The 25,492-nt window shown below is 42.2% G+C and overlaps 1 protein-coding gene and 1 pseudogene across 1 annotated transcript in view; one reads left to right on the top strand and one right to left on the bottom strand.

Annotated features, from left to right (window-relative positions):
* The window catches only part of LOC139341475 (ras and Rab interactor 2-like), an 80,818-nt gene that overhangs the window by 16,563 nt on the left and 38,763 nt on the right, over nucleotides 1–25,492 (bottom strand). The window contains exons 6-7 of the mRNA XM_070978025.1: nucleotides 14,019–14,091; nucleotides 10,742–10,833 (exon numbers count right to left, since the gene is read on the bottom strand). Of these exons, the coding sequence (XP_070834126.1) occupies nucleotides 10,742–10,833; nucleotides 14,019–14,091 (165 nt within the window). The remainder of the gene's footprint in view (nucleotides 1–10,741; nucleotides 10,834–14,018; nucleotides 14,092–25,492) is intronic.
* Nucleotides 22,201–22,884, top strand: LOC139341455 (uncharacterized; annotated as a pseudogene).

Consider the following 25,492-nt stretch of genomic DNA (forward strand, 5'->3'; position numbering starts at 1 on the left):
TATTGAGGATCAACAATTAGAGGTCTAATTATACATTTATTATATATTCATCATAAACTGCACTATATAGCACTTTCAGTTTGTTACACATCTTATTTTGGCTTGATATGCCACATGAAGTAAATAATTATAGTCTTATTAGTATATACAGTCTAATTGCAGTCCACTGCATGAAAAGTCACATTTCCGTCAATTTCCGTCACTGTAAATTGCTGTGGAAGTTCTCCCTCAGCCACTGTGACCACGAGGTGTTAAAATGCGAATGTAAATGCTGCAAAGCTATACAAATGCAAATTGGGATTTTGTGTGTGTGTGTGTGTGTGTGTGTGTGTGTGTGTGTGTTCTGTGCCTACAGAATACAAAGATTTTTTTTTTTCATGAGGATTTAAAAGTGTGTTTAAATAATTTTATAGGTTACATACAGGATAAGTGTCCTGACTCTCAAAGGTCTTCAATTTTCCACTTAAATTGCTAAATCAAAATTGTGAAAATTAAAGCATTTACAGTTCTTGGACACTGGTCACAATTTTTCGCATTTTGCCACCACAACACCAGATGAATGATAAATGAAAAATGGTCTCGCGAGAAATTCCGAGAGCGTGACCTCGCATATGATTGGACGCTTCCTCTGACGCAATGACGTCGGCAGAAAACGACCTCGGCGCGTCTGTGAACAGAATCGAGCTTGGATTACAACAGTTACGTTTCGGGTCCTGCTAAACTTTAACTCTGTTCATACAATGGCCGGACGTCGTCTTCACTTCATCCCAGAAGGCACTCCTCTGCGACGAGTGGACGGCCTGGCTGCGGAGGACCATATCCAGAAAGTCCAAACAATTTAGAGAAGAAACTGCTGCGTCTTCAGTGGATTGTCTCGGCTGCTAACGCAGCTGATCGCGCAGTTGGCGAGGAGAATGGCCCTGACAAAAGCCAGACTGCTCGCTCTGGAGGAGCAGCCCCGACCGAACTGCAGCTGCGGAGACGAAGAGACGGGTGCGTAAGTTACGTAAATAACGTTAGCATTTAGTACCACATTGTGCAGTTTTTAGGGCGCCAAACCTTTATTATTCTTATTGCACTACGTTCTGAACGTTTGGTAATCGTTCACGTTACATTTAACATTACAATGTATTTTGTATTTTAAAGGAAAAGGTACGACATCTGCACAATAGTGACGGACACGACAGGCGATATGAACCTGAGCAGGGGTAAGTTAACAAAATGCACAGGAAATATTCTGCAGAATATAAGTAAACGTAAACGTTGCATGACCTGTACTTTTTGTGTTTTACAGACTAAACTCGCCCCACAATGAAACGGGGACATCATATTTGATGGTGACTTTAACTGGTAGTCCAGACATGGATGGTGTGGACAGCAGTCTTTTAAACCCTTTCTGTTGTTTCTTGTTGTTGTTTTTACTGAAGCCTGTCTTAATTATTTCAAACCAATATATATTTTCTTCCAGCGGCCTGTAAGACATATTATGAGATGGTGTGGAGGAGCTTCAGGAATGCCCAGGCAGCTCTTTCAGTTCAGGCAGCAGCTGTGAAGATTTCAGCTCGCAGCAGACAAAGAAGGAAGCGGGTAAGAGTCCCATGAATGCCGCTTTATTTTCACAACAATGTAAAAATGGGCTGAATTTTATTTATTAGCTGCATTGTTTTTGACAAACATGCTCACATATGTTATCATGTGTTATTGTTTCTTAGCAGTACTAATATTATATTAATACCTGTATTTACAGCTGCTGGAAGCAAGAAGGAGTGTCCTAGCTCTCCCAACTCTGCCACTGCAAGATCGGCTGGAGAGCGACCCAAAGTATGTGGCGACACACCGCAAGAGGCTTCGCATCGAGTCCCCTTCAAAGCGACAGGCGCCAACTCAGTATGACCCAGAGGCAGCAAAGAAGCATTTCCAAAGGCCTTGACTCAACTGTTCAACTGTTCATAGACTCTTTTTCATGCACCATGGACCAGCGGCATGGCCCAACCCAGACTCTTATCAGTGAGCCCTTCTGCACATTTCCTTGCTTTTTTTCCCCTGTAGTCACTGATTTTACTTGGTTGATCCTTGTTAATGTGTGTGTCACGATTTCATTAAAGACTTTTTTTCAAAATGTTTCTGTCAACTGTGTTCTTTGTGTTCTACTGTGTGGTAATGTAGAGGGTGGATCGCCAAATAAATCAATGAATCATCAATCAAATAAAATATATACACTACCGCTCAAAAGTTTGGGATCACTTGGAAATTTTCTTGTTTTCCATGGAAACATACATGAGATTAGTCTGAATAGGAAATATAACAAATGAACAGGACATGATGACATTGTCAGAGTTAGAAATAATGATTTTAATGGAAATGATGAATGTGTACTTCAGACTTTGCTTTCATCAAAAAAAAAAAAAACACCTTTTGCAGCAATTACAGCCTGGCAGACCTTAGGCATTCTAGCTGTCAATTTTTCAAGGTAATCTGATGAGATTTCACCCCATGCTTCCTGGAGCATCTCCCACAAGATGGATTGGCTTGATGGGGTCTTCATCCGTACCTTACGGTCAAGCTGCTCCCACAACAGCTCAATAGGGTTCAGATCTGGAGACTGTGCTGGCCACTCCATTACAGTCAGAATTCTGGCTGACTGCTTATTCTTTAAATATTGCTGACACATTTTGGAGGTGTGTTTTGGGTCATTATCCTGTTGTAGGATGAAATTGGCCCCAGTCAAGTGCTGTCCACAGGGTATGGCATGGCTTTGCAAAATCTTGTGATAACTTTCCTTCCTCAAGGTCCCTTCCACCCTGTACAAATCTCCTATTTTACCACCTCCAAAGCACCCCCAGAACATCACACTGCCTCCACCATGCTTGACCGATGGTATTAAGCACTGTTCTTGCATCTTTTCATTTGTTCTGCGTCTCACAAATGTTCTTCTGTTTGATCCAAAGACCACAAACTTGGACTCATCTATCTACAACACCTTCTTCCACTCTTCCAGTGTCCAATGCCTGTGCTCTTTTGCCCATCTCAGTCTTTTCTTTTTGTTGGCCAGTCTGAGATATGGCTTTTTCTTGGCAATCCTGCCATGAAGTCCAGCATCCTGAAGTCGCCGCTTCACTGTTGATACTGACACTGGTGTTTGACGGGTACTATTTAGTGCAGCTGCCTGTTGACGACCTGTGAGGCGTCTTTGTCTTAAACTACACATTCTCAGATATTTGTCTTCTTGCACAGTTGTGCATCGGGGCCTCCCACTCCTTTTTCTGTCCTTGTTAGACCCAGTTTGTGCTGCTCTCTGAAGGGAGTAGTTAACAGCATGGTAAGAGATTTTAAGTTTTTTTTGCAATTTCTCGCATTGAATAGCCTTCCTTTCTAAGCACAACAATAGACTGACAGGTCTCTAAAGGAAGTTCTTTCTTCCTGGCCATTTCGAGCCTGTAAACAAACAAACAACTGCTGATGCTTTAGACAATAAACTAACCTAAAGAATGCCATGCTCCCTTTTGTGCTCCCTTATTAGTTCAACGGTTTTTTAGCTATGCAACACAATTGCAAAAGGGTTTTCTAATAATCAATTAGCCTTATAAAATGATTAACTTGGATTAGCAGCCATACCAGGAGATTGATGCAGAGGACTGACAGTTGTTGATGGTAGGCCTCTATGCAAAAATGTAGATCATTCTTTGAAAATCATCTGATTAATTTTAATTGTTTGTGAAATGGATAAAAATGTTTGTGAAATGGAAAAAATTGTTTGTGAAATGCATGAAAATGTGTTTTTCTTTGGAAAACAAAGAGATTTGCAAGTGATCCCAAACTTTTGAGCGGTAGTGTATGTCATTTATATTTTATATATACATAAATCTAACAATATAATAACTATTTTTAATAGATTAATTTATTATATAATATATGAATTTATTATTATTATTATTATTATTATTATTATTATTATTATTATTATTATTATTATTATTATTATTTGTGGCACACAGATGACCAATAGCAGCAGAGTTGTCATCCAATCACATGATGGTTTCCTTTTAAAATGCCTGTGGAATCATCCAATGGTTGTTTGTGAAGTCAGCAGGCCAGCCTGAGTAGATCAACGTCGGTAGCATTCATGTGCTAATTAGACCTATTCGCACCTTCGCGCTGACAGATGGTTTGTTTCCGACGATTTTCGGAGCCGGCGAAGTTCCCCGTAAACTTGCCATAAATCGCCGAAAATCAACGAACTTCGCGGGGATTTACGGGTCAAAAATGTGGTTTTTCATGCAGTGGTCTATGTCGGGGGAAGAGAGAACATAAATTCAAGCATGTTCTACCTGGAAAGCCTTTACAGTCTATTAGTTGTTGATCATTACCAAAACCATGCTAATAACACTGGTCCAGCTCACAGTATCACTGGTATGATAAATCCATTGTTTGCGACCATTAAAGTTTCCAAGCACATTACACCAGCACCAAACAAGAGGAAGTAAGCATTCAAAAATAGCACCATCATTCTTGACAAAGATTTATCTGAAAATAGCTCCACCAAACATGTTAACTCATCTGTGAGGGCATCACCGACATATTTCAATTACTGGCAGCAGCCTAAAACAGACATGAGATACAAATCCTTCTCCCCATAGCCCCTGACTGCAGATGCAGATTCAGATTCAGATTGGGGAAAAGAAACAGCAAACACCATCGGAATATTTCACCTGCCCCTATACAATGCTGAAATTCAGCTGAACCAATACTGACATATAGCTTTGTGTATATCAGATTACTTGCTAATCATATACAATACTTAACTCCAACAGCAAGAATTTCTCTCTGTATCCCCCAAACCTCTGGTACTGCACAATGTTCTGCGTACCTACATTACAAGCCTACCAACAATGAAACTGACAGCTGTTTATCTGCTGCTGTTCTTTTGATAACTGATAATTTTATACATTCAATTGAAACTGTGCTATACTTTAGTGAGTTGCAGCAAAAGAAATGTATTGAAAAATGATCAACCGTTCATCAACTCCTGATGACTTAATACAAATCAGTTAATCAATTTAAACCAACCTCAAAATAAACTATAAATCCCACTTGCTCAGTCTGTTGGGGAGCTTTTTTCCGGTGAGTGAGACAACAAAGAGGAAAAAAAGCACTAAACTACTGTAACACAACATTTCTTTGAACCTTTAGAGTCCAAGCCGTACCAGACAGAGCAAAACAAAGCAGTGGGAATAATACCACACAAGGAATACCAGACACAGAGCAGTTCCTTCACACAACTACAGAGCAGGAAAGAGAGGAGAACAATACTCACTGTGATCCCAAAGCTCAATGACACACAGACGAGCTGCTGATCCCACACTTTGTCCAACAACTGTGTTACACTTCTGATGGTGAGGACACACTGTTGCCTGCACAAGCCGAAACTTGACTGGTTTCCCTGGCTCAATTTGTGTTATGACTCACTCCTGTTAATGTGTGTGTGGGAGGGCTGTTGGCATAGTATTCCCGCCTCCCTGTCTTTCAATTGAAGTTGCGGGGTCTGGCCCTCTCTTTGCTCTTTTCTCTCTAACACACTGAGACAAATTACACTTACTCTACTCTTTTTTATTCTCTCTTCTATTGATCTTTTCTTCTTTCTTCTCTGTTATATGCATTGATTGTATTTATTATTACTGTTATAAATATTATATCATTACATACAATTGATAATTCTGTTCAAGATATTTTACATTTTTTTTAAATCTTGACATGTCTAAATCACTGGTATTATTTTGAGTACCCAGTTATACATAGACATATTCACACAAGCATATGCAAAGCACAGCAAAATGCTGCTATGCAGTATTCAAACACACACACACACACACACACACACACACACACACACACACACACACACACACACACACACACACACACACACACACACACACACACACACACACACACACACACACACACACACACACACACACACACACAGGGCTCTATTTTCGATTCTGCCGCCTGCGTCGCGCAAAGTCAGGTCCGCTTCGCGGACATTGGTATTTTTGTGCACTGCGCCGCTGGCGCAACTCCTCCTCCTTCTGCAACTTGGAAGGAGGGAGGGGAGAAGGCATGGAGTGGGTTTGACACAGCCAAGTCCAATCTTCACCAATCACACCAGCTCCTCGCCTCACCTTTAAAAACGCTGCCGGCAAGGCGCATGGCAAGTTTCGAGGATGACTAGGCTCACGCAGGAAACTGTCCGACACCCAAACTTCTCCCAGGAGGAGACTGACATTCTGGTCCGGGAGGTCCAGGCTCGCAGTGGCAGTATCTGCGTCCTCGTGAAATTTATTTCAATACTGTCTATCTGTTTAGTGTGGAAAGTTATTGATCGTCAGATGTTTTTTGAACTGATGTAACCGCAAATACTCATATAATGACAAAGCTGGGCGGCGAGGCGCTCCCTCTGCTGCTCTCCCAGTTGACACGGCACATGCAGTTCGGCCTCTCTCCGTCTTAAGTCCCTTAATGTGTCCTCTGTGAGTTCATAGTGACATCTACGTCGTACAGCCATGTTGTGTAAAACGCAACATGCCATGAAGAATGCACCCACACTCTGAGGGCTGTATGTTAATGAACCACCTGTCCAGTCCAGACATCTAAAACGCATTTTGAGAACCTCAAATGTGCATTCGATGACTGACCGAGCACTGCTGAAAACACCGTTAAAACCACGCTGCCATCTTGTTGAAGGTGTGATATATGGTGTCATCAACCACATTTTCAGTGGATAGCTGTTATCACCTAGCAGCCACCCATCTAGAGGGGTGTCCCCCTGAAAGACTGTAGGGATGCCAGAATTCGTGAGGATGAACGAGTCATGTGCTGACCCGGGGAAAGTGGCATACACGTTTGTCACCAGGCAATTTGAGTCACAGATCACCAGACATCCCTGTTTCACCTGTGTACATTTGGTCAGGTTGAGTTACCATTATGCGTGCCAAAAGCGCTTGTGATGTGGTCAGATGAGATACTGATCAAAATATATAAATTTAGGTCTGACTGTATGTGCTGACTCAGACAGTTGAATTGAATCGTGGCTGTTGCTAATTATTGATCGCAGTGAAATGTCAGACACTATGGAAACCTGCCTGTGAGGTGCTGGTGACGTGGGTGCACGACTCCGCTGGTTGACCAGAGTTGACCAGGTCTGGGGTGGCGAGCTTTCAGTGCACTTTTATGCCGAAATAGACCAAAAATCCAAAACTGCCGGCTGAAACCACACACACACACACACACACACACACACACACACACACACACACACACACACACACACACACACACACACACACACACACACACACGCAGTACACCTACATACTACATACTGAGAGTAGAGAGGAATGTGGTTCAGCATAGTTAGAAGAACTGGGGAAGTCAAGGGTAAATGATAAAATCAAATTTTTATCTATAAAGCTCTGTCTACACTGTAATAATACTGGAATCTTGTCAGCAACCCATTGTATTACTTTGTTACCAGGAAAAGATATATCAGTGTATCACTATAACGAGTCACTTTTGGAGTGTGTTATCCACAACACTGTTGTTAAAATGGATTATCTTTGTAAATGTATGTAGAAATTGTTTTATTGTAGATTTTGAGACAACAGGAGTGTACCATTTCCAGGATATGACACAAACCTGCAGTAGGGCAAAGTAGATCTCATCGATCTAAAATACTGAGATCTGTTTCTCAAACCTTTTAGTCTACTAGCCAACTCCAAACATCAATGTATCAAGCACTGATAGAAAAGCACTGACAAGTTCCCAAATTTGAGATAGCTTGCATGCAGTTGATAGTCATGCATATGACTAATGTCACTGGGGAATGCATGCACAATGTATTTAGTATATTTTAGCAGAATCATTTTAATCACTAAATGTATAATGTACACACTACACAAGAATTTGATTTGGTGATACACAAAATACAAATACAAAATATATGAGACATTGACAATAGTTCAATCTTGACCTTGGAAACAGTAGTTTGACAAATAATTTTAATTCAGGGTCCATGAGGGGCCTCAAAGGACCCAGATCTCCTGTGTGGCAAACAGTTTGTAGTTAGTAGGTTACAAATATGTACTGACTGACCAATCTAAACCTTTTCTTTCCCAATACCATGTCCCAACCTCAACTCAGAGGTTGTGCCAACAGCAATTCTCAATCAGAAACCCATGCTACCAGTGCTGTCTTTTCTCCAAATTTAAAATCTGTGCACCACACTGCATAGAACTCAATCGACTAACTTCTATGTATAGTAACCTGGACCAGGGTGATAAAAATTGAGCTGGCAGTCGACGATAACTGAATGAATATAACTGATAACACAGAATTTTATAACAAAAAACACAAAGAAATTGTATTTAATGCGATTCAGCTACATCTGGCTGATACCTGATCCTCTCAATAGGGTCAGTATCAGACCCAGTGCCAATCCCAACAAGTGGATTGGTGCGTCCCTTGAAAAATACACCAGCAAAGCACAATCAAAAAACTGAAAAGGTAAGGGCCCAGTGTTTCAAAATCAACTGTTAAAACCTAATATTTAAGGTTTAATTTTTAGTCAAATAATGACAAACTCACATATTGTACCTGGGGCTGGCTAGTACACTGGAATAGTGGGAAAGTTTCTGGGAAAGTAGGAAAACTGGGTTGGGGGAACATGCATGGGGGGCCACCATAGTGGCCAGTAGCTCATTTTTATCCCAGGGCCCCTGGCGGGTTAAACTGTCCAGTCTCACACTTGATAAATTTATAAGGAAGAGAATGGCATTCAAAAGGGATCACAAAAGATGACAAATTGTCTCTTACACCAAACTGTGATTACAGGTGGAGAGCCATAGAACAGGTAATATGACACTGTGAAGACATAGAGTAAACAGTACTCTTTTCTCATCATTCCCAACCATGAACATTCATACGTTCGCCAGAACTGGTTTTTAGATGATCTATTCACTGTCTCTCAATTACCTTCATACACACAAAAGCCACCATTGTTTCACCTCGCTAGGCAGGAACCCTTTTATAAATGAGAGACATAATGAGGAATACAAGAGAGGGGAAAAGAGAGAAGTTGTCTGTACATAGATCATTTGAGACCACATTAAAGGGAGGGTGCGCTCATTGAGTGTTATTCAGAACTCTTTAAGAGTCTGTCAGGCTGAGGGACACTGGATATCTGACAGAGTCAGCCCAGAGTGCAAATGATAGCGCAGAGCTGAGTCAAAGCATCACAGCCTGAATGGACAGAGACGTCACTCTGAGTGAGTTATGAAAAGGGGAAGTGGTGTAGGAGATAAATCCAACAAAACTGAACATTTTTAAATAACTTTTTTTGGTACCAGGTAAGTCAAAAAGTATGTAGTATGAGTTAGACGAAGCATGTATGTAAGTCAAAATAATGTCTGCTCTTTTAAGGAGAAACATACATAAATGAAATGACCATAACAACCATGGTCTTCATTACAGCAAAAATTTCCTCACACCTTTTTAGAAATATATGTAAAATTAAATTAACGAAATTTTCCAATGTTTGGGTAAAGACTGTAACAAAGCTGAGGCATTCCACAGCTGGGAGGGAAGAAAAAGTTCCAGACACACCGAGCTCTCACTTGAGTCTATGCTCAGATGCACAGCACAGCTCTGTGCCAGGAAGAGGCTTTTGTCCCTGGGGCTGAGTCACTTAGCTCTAGCATGCCATTTAATCCTTTGTGTCTTGACTCAGGAAAAAAAAAACAACTAAATTTTTACACACAGCAGAAGTGGAATGGAGGAACACACTTCTGAAACTACAAGACATTGAGGGAAGTGCACAGTGTGGCTGCAATAATATCGATAAATGCATCAAACTGACACAAGTAGTGTCACTATTAACGCAATAAGGAAGATTGCAAGATGTGCAATAACACCATTCCTTATTTCTTATTTTTATAAACTGTACATATTGTGCATAACACATAAACACGTGAAATTCTGTCCGCAGTTTCTCTCAAGTGCAACATATGTCAACATATGACATTGGTGGTTTTCTCATATTTGCAAAAGTATTTTATGGGCAGAAACTTTTTTTTAATCTGTACATAACGTACATGTACAGTACATATTTGATTTTTTTATTCTATATCCTGTATACTTTTCATCTTTACCCTTCTGTGCCACTGTTTTTGCTTTTTGTAATACTTGATAATTGTAACAACTTTATTTCCCTGGTGTGTGATCAGTTAAGTCTTTATTTACTTATCTTATATGAAACACGAGTCATGGCATGACACAGTGGGACTACACCTCTGCACACATAACCTACAATATTCTCAACCTACTTTTAACTGATTACTAGGACTCCTCTCCAGTGATTTTACCATGTCTTCCTGACCTACTACACTAGATTTTCACTATATGATATGATCATGGTAATACCCAGCGGTGCACATTCAAACGCCTACTCATTAGCCAACATTACACATACTATGCTTTCATACTAGACTGTTAATTTGTACATGTATAAAGAGCAACATTTGTGAATGTTATCAGGCAACATTGTGGAATCTCTTTCTCAGTAAAAGGTTTTTTTTTATAATCAGTCAAGAAGCCTCATCTTCATATCTCACCTTAAGCCAACCACAGATTCCCGCAAGTGCATGCTAGTCCCCTAAATATATACTTGAGAAATGAGAAAACAAACCTGCTCCAAGTTGAGCAACCTCCTCAAGATCAACAGTTGTTGTGGCTGAGGCAATGGCTTCTGGAAGCCTCAGAGTGAAGGGCAACACATCCCTAAAAAAAAGAGAAAGGTCAAGTGAAATGGAGAAAGACTTGGTTAACAGAGAAAAGGAAAATGAGTGAAAGAGGGTGGGACTGAAAGCCTATTCCTAAAAGAGAGTGAGTCACTGCATTGGAAAAGAGGAGCGTGGCTTAGCCTGGGCATGTGTGTGCTGGCAAAAATGGAGGGTAATATATGTCTGCTACTCTCCTCCCTGTGGATATTTTACAAGACCTTTCAAAGCAGTGACAGTTTCCAAAAGCTTCAGTTCACCTGAAAATTATACCATGACCTAAAAACTGTGAAAAGGCAGTCTAGGTATATAAGAAACAATGCAAGTACTCTGAATATGAGGAAATAGTTCAACTCATTTTTTAGACCTTAAGGATATACCAGTGTTTCCCACACGTTCATTTATTCGTGGCGGCCCGCCACGAATAAATTTTAGCTGCCACAAATACATTTTTCGGCTTTTGACTCGACCTCGCCTCCGGACTGTTTGCTTTGAGAATGTCGCGTGTCGTTACAATTCTGGTGCACTGGGTGGCGGTATGCATTGTAACGCCGCCTATAAATTAATAAGACGCAGAAGAAAAAGTCGTGGTGGAAGAGGCCTGGCTCGAATGACGGAGGTAAGACGTGCCAGTACAAAGTGGTCAAATAAGCCCAAAAGTGGTCCAAACAACTCTAACTCATTATGTTATATCAGCCTGTGTCTGTATCATACCTGGAAGCTGAGACATGTGCAGAGACATTAACTGTTAGTGTATGTTAGCCGACAGGCATCAGAGCTGCTGCCGTAATCTTAATCTCTGCTCATTAGTAATTAACTTGGATGTTCACTCCTTTGCACAGATGAGTATAGAAAAATATTTTCTAAAGAAGAAAAGACCTTGTCTTGAAGAGGAAGTAGGTTCCGGACCTCACGGGGTATTATCAAAATGGTATAAGACGCTTAAGAAACGCATGGAGTAGTGACAAGTCTTCCATCAGTGTGAAATGTATTTGCTTTCAACTAGTGCCGCAGCTGTGGCAGTAGATGCAGCTGCGGCAGAAAGAGAGAGAGAGAGATGCGGCAGTAAGAGGGAGAGAGGAGGAGGAGGAAGGGATAGTAGTAGCGGGAGGTGAACACCTGGCTGCCTGCCTGAGAATTTCCATCAATGGACCTGACCCTGAGGACTTCCCTTGCGATAAGGCCTTGGAGTATTTCTTTAGGAAGCCCAGAAGAATTGGTTGCTCAGATAAAGAGTGCAAACTTTGCAACCACTAGTGATGTAAATGTCTCTATAAATGTAAATATACTTGTATATCTAGTACAAACTAAATAAATACTCCAGTAAAAACTAAATACAAGCTATTATTCATATCTTTTATTACTATGTATATCTATTAATCTTAACACCCCCCCCCCCGACCACACCACCACAAATAGATCCTTGATCTGTGGGAAACACTGTATAAACAATATTTTTTTGGTGATTAACACAATGTAAACATAATTTTCGTTTATTCACTAGAATAGGGCAGCTTTAAAGACAAAGGTCCTTAGCAGAGAATCTGCTAACTGATCTCACTACAGCATGAAAATAAATACCAAGAATAATTAGTGCCATCATTTAGAACTGAGGTTAACTATAAATATGTGACCCGCCACGAGAAAACCAGCAACAAGTCAGCCCAGCGTAAGTTGTGTAAACAAAGAAAAATGTCTTTTTTTAAAAAAACAAATTAAAATTAATTAATGTAAGCTGAAATCATGAAGAAGCCACTCCATGTTTCAAATAACAGTATTGGGGGCTTTAAAACCATAAACTTTGTATTTGAATTTGGGTTGTTATAGAGGAAATTCTTGGTCCTAGTTGGGGGTGTGGCGATTCAACAGTAAATTAGCATACTGGCTTTCTTTGGCTAATCATGTGCTTCTGTTCTTTTTTCGGCCAATCAGCTGCACGTTAAAAGGGAACCACATGGCTACTTATGCCGCTTCTGGTTATGCTGATGGTGATGGACCGGCTAACATGCTACAGCTAACACCACGGTGGCGGGGTCTGTGTTTACATCAGGGATGCTTGGTGTCAAGACGCTATGGTGAATTGTAGACACTGTTCACCCCTCATGGAGTTTGTGATCATCAAGTGCCGACCTCTGTTAATGTCCTGTACAGATAGCAGCATTGACAATAAAGTTGACTTGACTCATTCAGCAACAGACTGATCCATCCCACTGCACCACAGAGTGACAGATCTTATTTTATTTAATATTAGAAATAAGTATCTAGATTTGCTCCTTCTAACTCTTAAGTATATCACCTTTCTTGTTTTTCATTTTTATTCAGGGGCTTTTTGTAACAAAAGAATTTCCATTTCCATTTGATAACCATTGTTCAAACTATTGTAGTAGTTTCAGCATCTGTAAATAACTCAAAATACCTTGTGGGAGACTTGTTGCTGGCTTTCTCATGGCTGGTCACATATCTCAAAACAGTGAGCTCACCTTCATTTTGCTGCATATTTCAGTAAGTAACACATTTCAATGATCTGCCACTGCTAATCAGTGACAGAATGACTGTACTGGAGGGACCTTAGTGCCTCCAATTACAATGCTGAAAGCCAAACATCCAAATCCTGCTTTCAAAACCCCCCAAAAAAGTCTCACTCTGTCCTGTTTAAATCATACAACAATGAGTAGACGGGACAAAGACAAGACAAAGCTGACTCCAGTTCTAGCATCCTTAGTGTTACGTGCAATGGAAAACTTGTATACTAGTCATGTATTTCTGTTCGAACAATGCATCCATCTAAAAATGGATATGTCCTTTCTTGTTCAGATAAAGGTTAAAGGTGGAATATTTTATGTGAATATTTTTATTATGATTTGTAGTTTTGCAAACTTGAACTATTTTCAACCAAAAAACAAATCTATACAAGTTATATTGTAAAATGTACATTTCTATATGGAGAACTAATCTTTACACTAATTGTGGCTCACGGCTCACATCTCTCCCTCTGCGCTGCCTTCCTTAAACTCTCTCGCACTTGAAGATTGAATACGTACTATGTAATACAAAGATATAATAAATAAGAGGACCTTGGTTGGTGTAACATATAGGTGTATTAAACATTTAGCTGAAACAAGGATCACATCAGTGTGGTGTGCATGTCTTTCTGTAATCGTCAGTAAATCTGAATGATGAACTCACCTGCTGATGCAGCAAAAAGTCACCAGACAGAAAAGGTCTGCAAAGCTCAGGCCTGATCCCTCCAACGAGAAAGCTGTAGGAGTACAGAAGAAGAACACGATCAAGACAAGCAAACTACAGGCAACTGTCAGCAAAAGCAATTTATAAAGAGAGTTCTTTTTGCCTTTTGCCTTTATTTGATAGGGCAGCTGAAGAAAGACAAGAAAGGGGTGGGGGGGACTAGACTTTCACTTCTGAAAGTGTAGTTTCTAAGCTTTCCAACGATGTCTAACACATGGAAATCTGAAAATATTTGAAGAAGATGTGGCCATTTGAATGTAGGCACTCCCCAAACTAGTTTAGTGAGAAATCCAGCCTGAAAGCAACACATTGCTGCTCATTGCATCTCATTTACATAAGTCCAACCCCCTACTGGTCTAGCTATCAGTGACATCTGGTATCTGTTAGCCCACAGGACATAAACTATTGCAGTAGTTTGAACAATGGTTATCAAATGGAAATGGCAATTCTTTTGTTACAAAAAGCCCCTGAATAAAAATTAAAAACAAGAAAGGTAATATGGAAAGGAATGGTTAACTTCATCTTTACCCTAAGGATAAAGGAATCACACTAGGATTGTGTCATATAAATAACTGATATGGTACAGATTAGTACATTACGTACAGATTGACTTGTCATTTGGACCAGATGCGGAATAAGGTCCAGATTTTGAGAAGCCCTTCTATAGTAGCATTAATAGCATTATTATTGCAAACTGTAATATTAGTCACACATCTAAAATTATTTTGGTGAAACGCAAATCTAGTGTGATAAGCAAAGCATTACTCTACGCAGCCAGTAATATTGTAAAGTAACTCTCAGTAACACTTTTAGATGATAGTAAATAGTATAATATTACATTTTGAAATTCACTTTTACAACACTGTGTCTGACTACGCATCCAGCGCATTTCATCATCATTTCTTTCACCTTTCGGGGGGATCTGATGTGTTCCATGTTCAGTGCCAGGACTTAAAAATAGAGCCCTAATAGGTGCTGATCAGGACAAAGTGACAAACAGTGGTGAAATAAGATATTCATTTTCATTATGTTTAGCCTTGGCTTGTCACATTTTCATACTCAAGTTGCTGAGTAAAATACAGTCACATACAGTAAAAATGAAATTCATTTCAGTCAGTTATTTATTGGAACATAGTACATACTTGAGTCTGCTCCAGTGGTGACACAGACACAAACTGTGTACAAACTTTGATACTGACAACCCCCCAAATAGCCTTTGAATGAACATGAACACACAGAAAAAAACATTCTGAATTCATAAGCATTAACCAGGTTGTTAGTCATTCTAGCAGCATACCTTTTTTTTTTTTTTTTTTAATTAAATATCTTGAGAAGTGTTGGATGGAACGGCATCTAACATCTGGCAGTGTGATGGCAGGAAATTTAATAAATATATCCAGCAGGTCTGCATTTCAATTTGTCCAATACTCATTCAAATATCTGCAAAACTAATGACATTTCAATCAATCTCAGCTGTACTTAATGTTTTCTGCTAATTAGCAAATATCAGCATGCTACCATGCTAAAAATACAGTGAGTTAACATGGTAAGCATTGTACCTGCTAAGCAGTAGCATGTTAGCATTGTCATTGTAGTGATGGTAGCATGCTGTTTTCATTTACCTGAAAGCTAAGAATCACAGAACTGCAAGCATGGCTGTGGATTCTTATGGTTCTATTAGAATGATCTACAGGGCATAGCTTAAGGTACATGACACAAGAGCATTAAAGGCATTTCCAAATCTACTTCCAAATCAAACTTTATTTCTATAGCACTTTTCATACATAATAAAATGCAAAACAAAGTGCTTCACAGGATTTAAAAACAATATAAATAAAAATAAAGCAACAATAAAAACCCATCCCTCCCACCCTCCGTATGTACAAACACCCACCCTCAACTACATGCATACACACACGCACACGCGCGCACATACACGCACATACATACACACATACACACACACACACACACATTCTTACTGCAGACGATAGCAGGGGTAACGAGACATGGCAGGGCACTAATGACTGAGGAGAATGCCACCTTTGGGGTCGTCCACACCGAGAGACATCAGGAACTGTGAGCACAGGGGGCACCCGCACCCGGGCCCACCCGAGCCCACCCGAGCCCGACAGACCGGTGGACCCCACACCAAGGTAGGGAGTCCTCCAACCAGCCGGGCCAAGAGGGCCCGAGGACACCGCCCCCTGCAACAGATCAGACACATCTCTCAGTGTGGAGGACCCGCCGAGGAAACACTGGAATTAAAAAATAAATAAATAAATAAAATAAAATAAAATAAAATAAAAATTTTAAAGAAGAAAAGTTCATAAGACAATGAGTAAAGTAAATAAAATAGTAAAATAATACAACGTACAAAACATGAACATTGAATGAAATAAGATGAGTAAATGAAATAAATAGTAAATAAACTATAAATGAAAGCTATAGATAAAATATAAATAAAGTGAGTAAATGAAATAAATAGCAAATTGTCATGTCATTAAAACATACAACTAAAATATGATAAGATAAGAAGCCTGATTAAAGGAATGAGATAATCAAACATATCAATTAAAAGCCTGATTAAAAAAGTGAGTCTTGAGCCTCTTTTTAAAGACTTCAACAGTCTCTGCGGCCCTGAGGTTCTCCGGCAGGCTGTTCCACAGTCGGGGCCCTAATGACTAAATGCTGCCTCCCCGTGTGTTTTAGTTCTTACTTTTGGTATGGTTAAGAGGCCGGAGCCGGAGGACCTCAGGGTCCACGAGGGTTGATATGGTAAAAGTAGGTCAGATAAATAAGAAGGCCCGAGACCGTTAAGACATTTGAAAACTAATAAAAGAACCTTAAAATCTATCCTGAAACGCACGGGGAGCCAATGCAGCGATTTTAAAACTGGTGTAATGTGCTCCAGCCCTCTGGTCCTCGTCAGCACGCGAGCGGCTGAGTTCTGTAGTAATTGAAAATTTGAGATACTCTTTTTGGGAAGACCAGAGAGCAGGGCATTACAATAATCTAAGCGACAAGACATAAAAGCATGCATCAGCACCTCCGTGCTGGCCTGAGAGAGAAACGGGCGGACTCTGGCTGTACTCTTAAGATGGTAAAAACCTATCTTTGTTATGTTTTTGATGTTTGGAATAAAAGTAAGCTCAGAGTCAAAAATCACACCCAGACTTTTTACAGAATGTGTTGGTTTCAGATCTTGTAGTTTTGGTAAAAGTTTCTCTCTCTGGCCTTCAGGACCAATGACTAAGACCTCTGTTTTGTCCTGATTGAGCTGAAGGAAATTTTCTGCCATCCATGACTTGATGTCTAAAATACAGTTAAAAAGGGCATCAATAGGCCCCGTGTCATCAGGAGACACGGCAATGTACAGTTGCGTACCATCAGCATAACTATGGAAGCTGATGCCGTGCCTCCTGATGACGTCCCCGAGGGGTAGCATGTACAGATTAAAAAGAGTTGGACCTAAAATTGACCCCTGGGGAACCCCACACTTGATCTCATGGGTACCTGAGGAACATGCATCCCAACTTACAAAGAAGTGTCGGTCAGTGAGGTATGAGACGAACCAGTTAAAAGCAGTACCTGAGAGGCCGACCAGGTGCCTCAGTCTGTTTAATAAAATGTGATGGTCTACTGTATCGAAGGCGGCAGTTAGATCCAGTAGTACCAAGACTGTGAGCTTGTGTTTATCTAAGTTGCATCTGATATCATTTAGAATCTTTAATAGGGCTGTCTCGGTACTGTGGTTCATCCTAAAACCAGACTGATACCTTTCTAAAATGTTCTTTTTGTTTAAAAAATCATTTACTTGGTTAAAAAACAGTTTTTCTAAAATTTTACTTAAAAAAGGTAAGTTGGATACAGGTCGGTAGTTATTAAGAATATTGGGGTCTAAATTGCTCTTCTTCAGAAGGGGCTTCACCACCGCCGTTTTAAAGGAGGCGGGGAAGACACCCGTCTGAAGAGAGCAATTCACCATGTATAACAGCTGTTCCTCAAAGAACCCATAGAGTGTTTTAAAAAACGGTGTGGGAATTGGGTCTAATAGGCAGGTTGTGAGGTTTACCTGGGAGAAAACTCGACCAAGTGTCCTTGCGTCAACCACGGCAAAACTCTCCAGTGTTTCCTCAGGTAACACCTGTGATCCAGACGTATTGGTAGTTAAAACCTGTTGAGATAAAAGACTGGATCTAATGTTATCAATTTTGCACCTGAAGTGGTCCGCAAAGTCTTCACACAGGGTATTTGTTATTGTCTTATGAGGTCTGTTAAAATTACTGTTTATTAAAAGATCAATTGTGGAGAAGAGAAATTTGGGATTATTTTTGTGGTCAGAGATTAGCTTTTTGAAGTGAGAAATTCTTGCCTGTTTAATGGTGTTATTGTAAGTTTTGAGGTGATGACGTAAAATTTCATAGTGGACTGTCAGTTTTGATTTTCTCCATTTCCTCTCAGCACTCCTGCAGCTTCTTTTCAGATACTTAATATCTTCATTTCTCCACGGAGGTGTAGGTTTTTTCCTAATTGTTTTTGTTAAAAGAGGAGCCACAGCGTTGACTTCAGATTACTGTTAAAATTGTCAATGATAAAATCACAGGGTGCTGGTAAAATCTCTGCAGGAGTGCTCTGTAAAATCTGGATAAAATTTGCAGCCACTTCAGGAGTTAGGTAGCGTTTCCTCACTATTCTCAATGGTGCCTCCCACTGAATAAAACTGGCAATGTTAAAAAATACACATGAGTGATCGGACACAGCCAGATCCACAACAGAGGACACCCCCACAGACAGGCCATAAGTTATGATCAGGTCCAGGGTGTGCCCCCTGCTGTGGGTCGGCTGTGTAACGTGCTATTTAAAATTCATACAGTTTAAGAGGTTTAAAAATTCTCTGGATACTGGGTCCGAGTTGTTGTCAATGTGTAGATTAAAATCACCAGCTATTAAAATGCTGTTGTAGGTGGTGTGAATGATTGATAAGAACTCAGAGAATTCACTGATAAAAGAGGATGAAGACTGGGGTGGTCTGTAGACCGTTATGCAAAGAATAGGAGGACTGCTAAAAACAAAGGCATGGTGCTCAAATGATGTAAAACTGTTAAAAGGAACTGCATTTGCAGACATTGTAGTTCTAGTGATAGATGCAGTGCCGCCTCCCTTTTTGCCCCCCCAGTAGAGAATAAAAAGTTAAAATTTGGTGGGGAAGCCTCAGTGAGAACAACAGGTGCATCAGTGCCGAGCCATGTCTCTGTAAGGAGAATACCATCTAGGTTTTTGTCTAAAATTAAGTCATTTATGATAAAAGATTTGTTTAAAAGAGAGTGCACATTCAGCACAGCCAATTTGATAGCTGTGCTGAACGTGCAACTCATCATGGTGTTTTAAAGGAATGGTAAAAACAGAGCTGGGTCTAAAAACAGTCCTGGGCTTTGAATGTCTGTGTGAAGTGATTGATGTAATGATGTGAATGTCCTGAGGTTTCGGTGGAGAAGAGGGGGTTACTGCCGGGAAGGTGTGCATGGTGTGGGTGAAACATGTAGTAGGTGAGGGTGAGGGCGAGTGTGGAGCAGAGTGCTTGTGTGTATGAGTCATACCCGTTAGTCAGGAGGTGGCTGAAGTGCAGGACCGGACAGTGAGGTCAATGTTGACTGATAAAAGCCGTGAACCCTCCTGGTTGGGGTGTAGGCTGTCCCGTTTAAAAAGGCAAGGCCTGTTTAAAAACGCTATAAAATTGTCCACGTACGGGATGTCTCTCGTCAGGCAGTAACCCTTCAGCCACAGGTGCAGCTGGCGAAGCCGGCTGGTGATGACGTCACCATAACGTGGTGGGGGAAGCGGGCCGGAGATAATTTGTCGCTTCCCAGTGTCCAGCAGGCGGTCGATCAGCGACACGAAATCCTTTTTTAGGACCTCCGACTGCTGATTTCTAAGGTCACTGATGCCTGCCTCCAGGACCAGTGTGGAGGCTGGGCTGTGTTCCGCACACAGTTGGAGAGCAGCGGATGCAACCTCTGTGACGCGGGCTCCAGGGTGGCAGAAGGTCCGGCCGCTGAGGACCGCCACATGCCTGACCATGGAGGTCCCCACCACCAGCACCGAGGGGAAGGTGCGCTGCACCACTGGCTCCCTGGGGGTGCGGCGGTGGCGAGGTGGAGCCTACTGGCATCGCGACGCGGGTGCTCCGGGCCGAGCTGGAGGGGAGTGGCCATGTTGGACTGGTGGATCCCGGGTCTTGGGCTGGTGAGAGCCACGGCCAGTTGGGTGGACAGGTCCTGGAGGCGAGCTGGGCCAGGCACCGACGGGAGGGAAATCCTGCAGGCTTAGGATGTCGAACCTGTTGTCCAGTGGCAGATCCGGAGGCGGTGGAGGAGGAGATGGCCGAGCTCCAGCGCCCCAGTGCACCACCGACCAGGGCTCCCTCGGCCTGAGTGGGGTTGAGCTCACCGGGCCCTTCACCCCATCCTCCCCGGTGAAGCAGTGCGACTCATCGGGGCAAGGGCAAGAAGTGGAAGGTGCCGATGTTTTAGGCTTGGCTCCCTGTCGGTGCCAGCGGGACTCAGCCTGTGCTGGTGCCGGAGTACCGGTGGTGATCGAGCCCGTCCACGGCAGGGTGGTGTTATTTGTGGCCGCCATGTTCCGGTCACCAGCACCGGATCGCCTCAGGTAGGCGATATGTTTCGCCTGCGTCGTGGCGACAGTGGAGAAATCCAGGAGGATTCTGTCTTTCTCCCTGAGATCAGCCCGCAGACCGGAGATGCTCTCCCTCAGTTTTGAGAAGGTGGGGAGGCAGGACTCGCACACCGCCATCATACCTGAGGCCACTATAGGCTCAGGCAGGTCAAAACACAGTACCACCACAGGGAGGTGAGTTTTGTCTTTTGAGTCTGGTACCGGTAACGTTTGTAGAGCGCTGTTATTGCTTTATGTTTGACTCATTTCATTCAAACTACTCTTTTTACATACAAAACTTTCCACTGGCATCCTTCACAGAGCTGCTGGCTACGTCGCGAACTGATGACGTCAGCGTCATCAATTCAATTCAAGAAAAAAATAAGATATGAGAGATAAGAGAGACATCATCGACTCTTCCGTTGACATCATTTACCAGCTGTCAACAAAAAAGGAAAAGGCAATAAAGGTTTGCAGGCGGCAGTGACTCACACACAAAATGGAAATTCCAGTCTGATGGTGACAGAGACAGTGTCGATACACAAAGGTACAAGAGGAACAAGAGGATCATGTGGACAGAATATCTTTTTTTAATCAGAGGGAAAATATCGATGTTGAAAAAATATTAATACATGTTGCCAAGGCCTTAGTTTTCTTAGTTCATTTAGGTTGTTCACCTTTGACCATATGCATGTCACATTCACATAGCACACAAGGTGGACAGGGGAAGTGAATAACACTGATTATCTCGTATCATGGCACCTGTTAGTGGGTGGGATATATTAGGCAGCAAGTGAACATTTTGTCCTCACAGTTGATGTGTTAGAAGCAGGAAAATGGGCAAGCGTAAGGATTTCAGCAAGTTTGACAAGGGCCAAATTGTGATAGCTAGACAACTGGGTCAGAGGATCTCCAAAACTGCAGCCCTTGTGGGGTGTTCCCAGTATCCAGCAGTCAGTATCTATCAAAAGTAGTCCAAGGAAGGAACCATGGTGAACTGGCGACAGGGTCATGGGCGGCCAAGCCTCAGTGATGCATGAGGAGTGGGGTTAAATTGCCAAAAAAGTTAATGCTGGTTCTGATAGAAAGGTGTCAGAATACACAGTGCATATATAGACAGAGATAAAGATTAATGATGTGCTGCGCTAAGCGTATTGTCTCACTTCCTGTTTCCGGTTGCTACATTAGTAGTAGCGTACATCTGTCACTCTTGCTCGTCTGAGTGTAATTCTATTCATCTACACGCTTGTCTGCTCTGCTAACTACACCAGTTTAGCCTAGCAGCTAGCAATAGCTTCTCTCTGTCCCTCTCCAGCTCTCTCCTGCTTGGTGTGTCAGATATAGCTACTCCTTTGCCTCCTTTAGTAATACTGATACATGTAATAAATGTAGATTATTCGGTGAGTTGGAGACGAGGCTTAGTGAATTGGAAGCACAGCTCCGCACCATGGAAACCAAACCATTAGCTGTAGTTAGTCAGGCCCCTGTAGTCGGAGCTGCACTTGGTCGGTCTGCACCGGCTGGCTGTCCCTCGACAGCTCCCGAGCAGCTGGGAAACCAGGGAGGCTGGGTGACTGTTCGAAGGAAGCAGCCCCGGGCTGAAGGCCACAGGTCACCACCAACCACTTCAAGTTTCTAACAGATTCTCCACACTCAGAAACACACTCGCTGAGAAACCAACTCTGATTAGCGACAGTTAACAACACCAGCAATGATAGTCAAATGCCTGCTGGGGGCCAGAACGGGTGATGTCGAACCAAATTTGAAACTGCTGGTTAAGGATAATCATAAATACACGAAGACTGTTATTCACGTTGGCAGTAATGGCACCCGCCAATCAGAGGTCACTAAAATTAATGTGGAATCGGTGTGTACATATGCAAAGACAATGTCAGACTCCGTAGTTTTCTCTGGACCCCTGCCAAATCTGACCTGTGAATACCTGTTTAGCCGCATGTCATCATGTTGTTGGCTGTCCAGGTGGTGTCCAGCAAACGGTGTGGGCTTCATTGATAATTGGCAGACTTTCTGACCTGGTCTGATGAGGAGGGATGGCATCCATCCCACTTTGGACGGAACAGCTCTCATCTCTAGAAATCTGACCGATTTTATTTATGAACCAAACCCCTGACAACTAGTCCTACATGCTTTTCAGCGTGATTTATTTTGACTGACTGAAACCTAAATGAGCCTAAATGAAGCTACTCCTCCAAGCCTGCCGAGGCAGTGGCCGAGGAGGTGGAGCTGCAGCCATTTTTGACTCAAGCCTTTGAATCAACCCTAAACCTTAAACTCAGTTACAACTCATTTGAAAGCCTTGTTCTCATTCTTTCACATGAAAAATGGAAAACAGTGAAGACAGTTTTATTTGTTATAGTATACCGCTCTCCTGGTCTTATTCTGAATTCATATATCTGACTTCTGATCAGGTTTAGTCCTTAAAACAGATAAAGTAATTATTGGACTTTAATGTACATGTCGACGTTGACTGGCTCAGGCTTGCCCTGGGCCAGCCCCTAGTTTTGCTGTCATACTATTAGACTGTTGTGGGAACCTCCAAAGATACACCGAGCTCCTCTGTCCTTTTCACTCTGTCCATCTGCACGCTTTCATGTCAAACTTCATGTGGCCTTCAGATTTGCTCAAGAACATGCATAGAGAGCTTCATGGAATGGATTTCCATGGCCAAGCAGCTGCATCCAAGCCATACATCACAAGGTGCAATGCACAGCGTTGGATGCAGTGGTGTAAAGCACGCCACCACTGGACTCTAGAGCAGTGGAGACGCGTTCTCTGGAGTAACGAATCGCACTTCACCATCTGTCCACCTGATGGACGAGTCTGGGTTTGGTGCTTGACAGGAGAACGGTACTTGTCTGACTGCACTGTGCCAGGTGTAAAGTTTGGTGGAGGGGGGATAATGGTGTGGGGTTGTTTTTCAGGAGCTGGGCTTGGCACCTTAGTTCCAGTGAAAGGAACTCAGAATGCTTCAGGATACCAAGAGATTTTGGACAATTCCATGCTCCCAACTTTGTGGGAACAGTTTGGGGATGGACCCTTCTTGCTCCGACATGACTGTGCACCAGTGCACAAAGCAAGGTCCATAAAGACATGGATGAGAGAGTTTGGTGTGGAAAAACGTGACTAGCCTGCACAGAGTCCTAACCTCAACCTGACAGAACACCTTTGGGATGGATTAGAGTGGAGACTGAGAGCCAGACCATCTCGTCCAAAATCAGTGTGACCTCATAAATGCGCATCTGGAAGAATGGTCAAAAATTCCCATAAACACACTTCTTAACACACTCCACTGGGATGTCACTAAAGTTCATATGCGAGTCAAGGCAGGTGAGCCAATATGTGCCCTGGTCAGGGCACAGGGTATCCAGTGAGGTCCTTAATGCTGCTTGCCTACCTCAGTATGAGTGAATCCGCAACTAAGAGAGTCAAACCAGACGTCACCCGGTCAACGAGGTTTGCGCTGGTGAACCAGGGGGCCCTGATGAGAAGTGGGCTACTGGAACTATACATAGATGGACTCGAGCAGAAAACCTGGATTCTTGAATTTCTACCAGAGAAGTAACAACTACTATCTCAATGTTCCAATATTCTCAAAAGACAGTTGCTGTCACAACTAGAGATTGACAAGGTACAATAACAATGCTACTGCAAGGGGGAGCCAAGACAACAGGTCAGAGGGGAGGTACAATCACCCTACCCACATTCTGAGGTTGGGTACCAAGCCCCAGCAACCAACACCCTTACTACAAAGGCAAATGACCTGAGATTGAATCATAGATCTCAGAATCAAGATCATGGCTAAGCAAAGCACCCGGCAGCCACGGACCCAACTACCACGACTGCTTGAGGATGTGAATGCAGCAGTACAAAATATCCCTACTAGGACCATTACAGAGACCAATCAGCTGATGTACACCACAGCAACAGTGATTCTAGAGACACTCAACTATTAAATGAAAAGCATGGAAAGCCACAAGGAGCAATACCCTCCATGGAGAAGGAGGCTAGAGACCAAGAACTGTCCTTACCAGAGGCACTAGAAACTGCAAAGCAAAGACTCCAGCTCTGGCTACCCACTTGAAAAGATACACTAGAGAAGCAGAAGCCAGGAGAATAAATAGGAAGTGTAATCTCAGTGGCAAGGTCTTACCTTTTCAAACATCACTTTTCAAACAATGCACAGCCAAATCCAAATAATGAAGAATGTCATGCTCAATGGACATAAGTATAAGGTTACTGACTCTGTCATGCTGCATGCTTTATGGGAGTCTACAAAATACACTCCCTGCTGATGGTGAGTTACATAGCCATTCTCTGTTTGCACACTCGCCGTTACTCAGTTTGCATGTTTTTGAAAAACAAACAAACAAACAAACAAAAAAGGTCCAAGTTTGAATATATGTGCACCCTGACGCAGACATATCAGCACTTTTCTTTTGACAAGCCGTTGGTCCCATTTTTGCCCAGTTAGCGTGTACTTTGGGCCGGTCAAAGTCATTTCCCCAGAGGCCTGGGTCACTACTAAAAGCCGCTTCCTCCGCTGTCATCCATGTGAGACTGAAAGGATCCCGTGAGCTTCGGGATGCTCTATAGTAAATTTTCCTCCCTGTTCTGTTGTCACAAGCCAATTTTCTTTTAAAGGCACCTTTCTCGAACTTTTTTTTGGCAGACATCTTCCAGTGAGGGTTAAGTTTTTCGACTTCTCTAGTGCTTTCAAC

Source organism: Chaetodon trifascialis, chromosome 13 (assembly GCF_039877785.1).
Source record: "Chaetodon trifascialis isolate fChaTrf1 chromosome 13, fChaTrf1.hap1, whole genome shotgun sequence".
In the NCBI taxonomy this organism is placed as follows: domain Eukaryota; kingdom Metazoa; phylum Chordata; class Actinopteri; order Chaetodontiformes; family Chaetodontidae; genus Chaetodon; species Chaetodon trifascialis.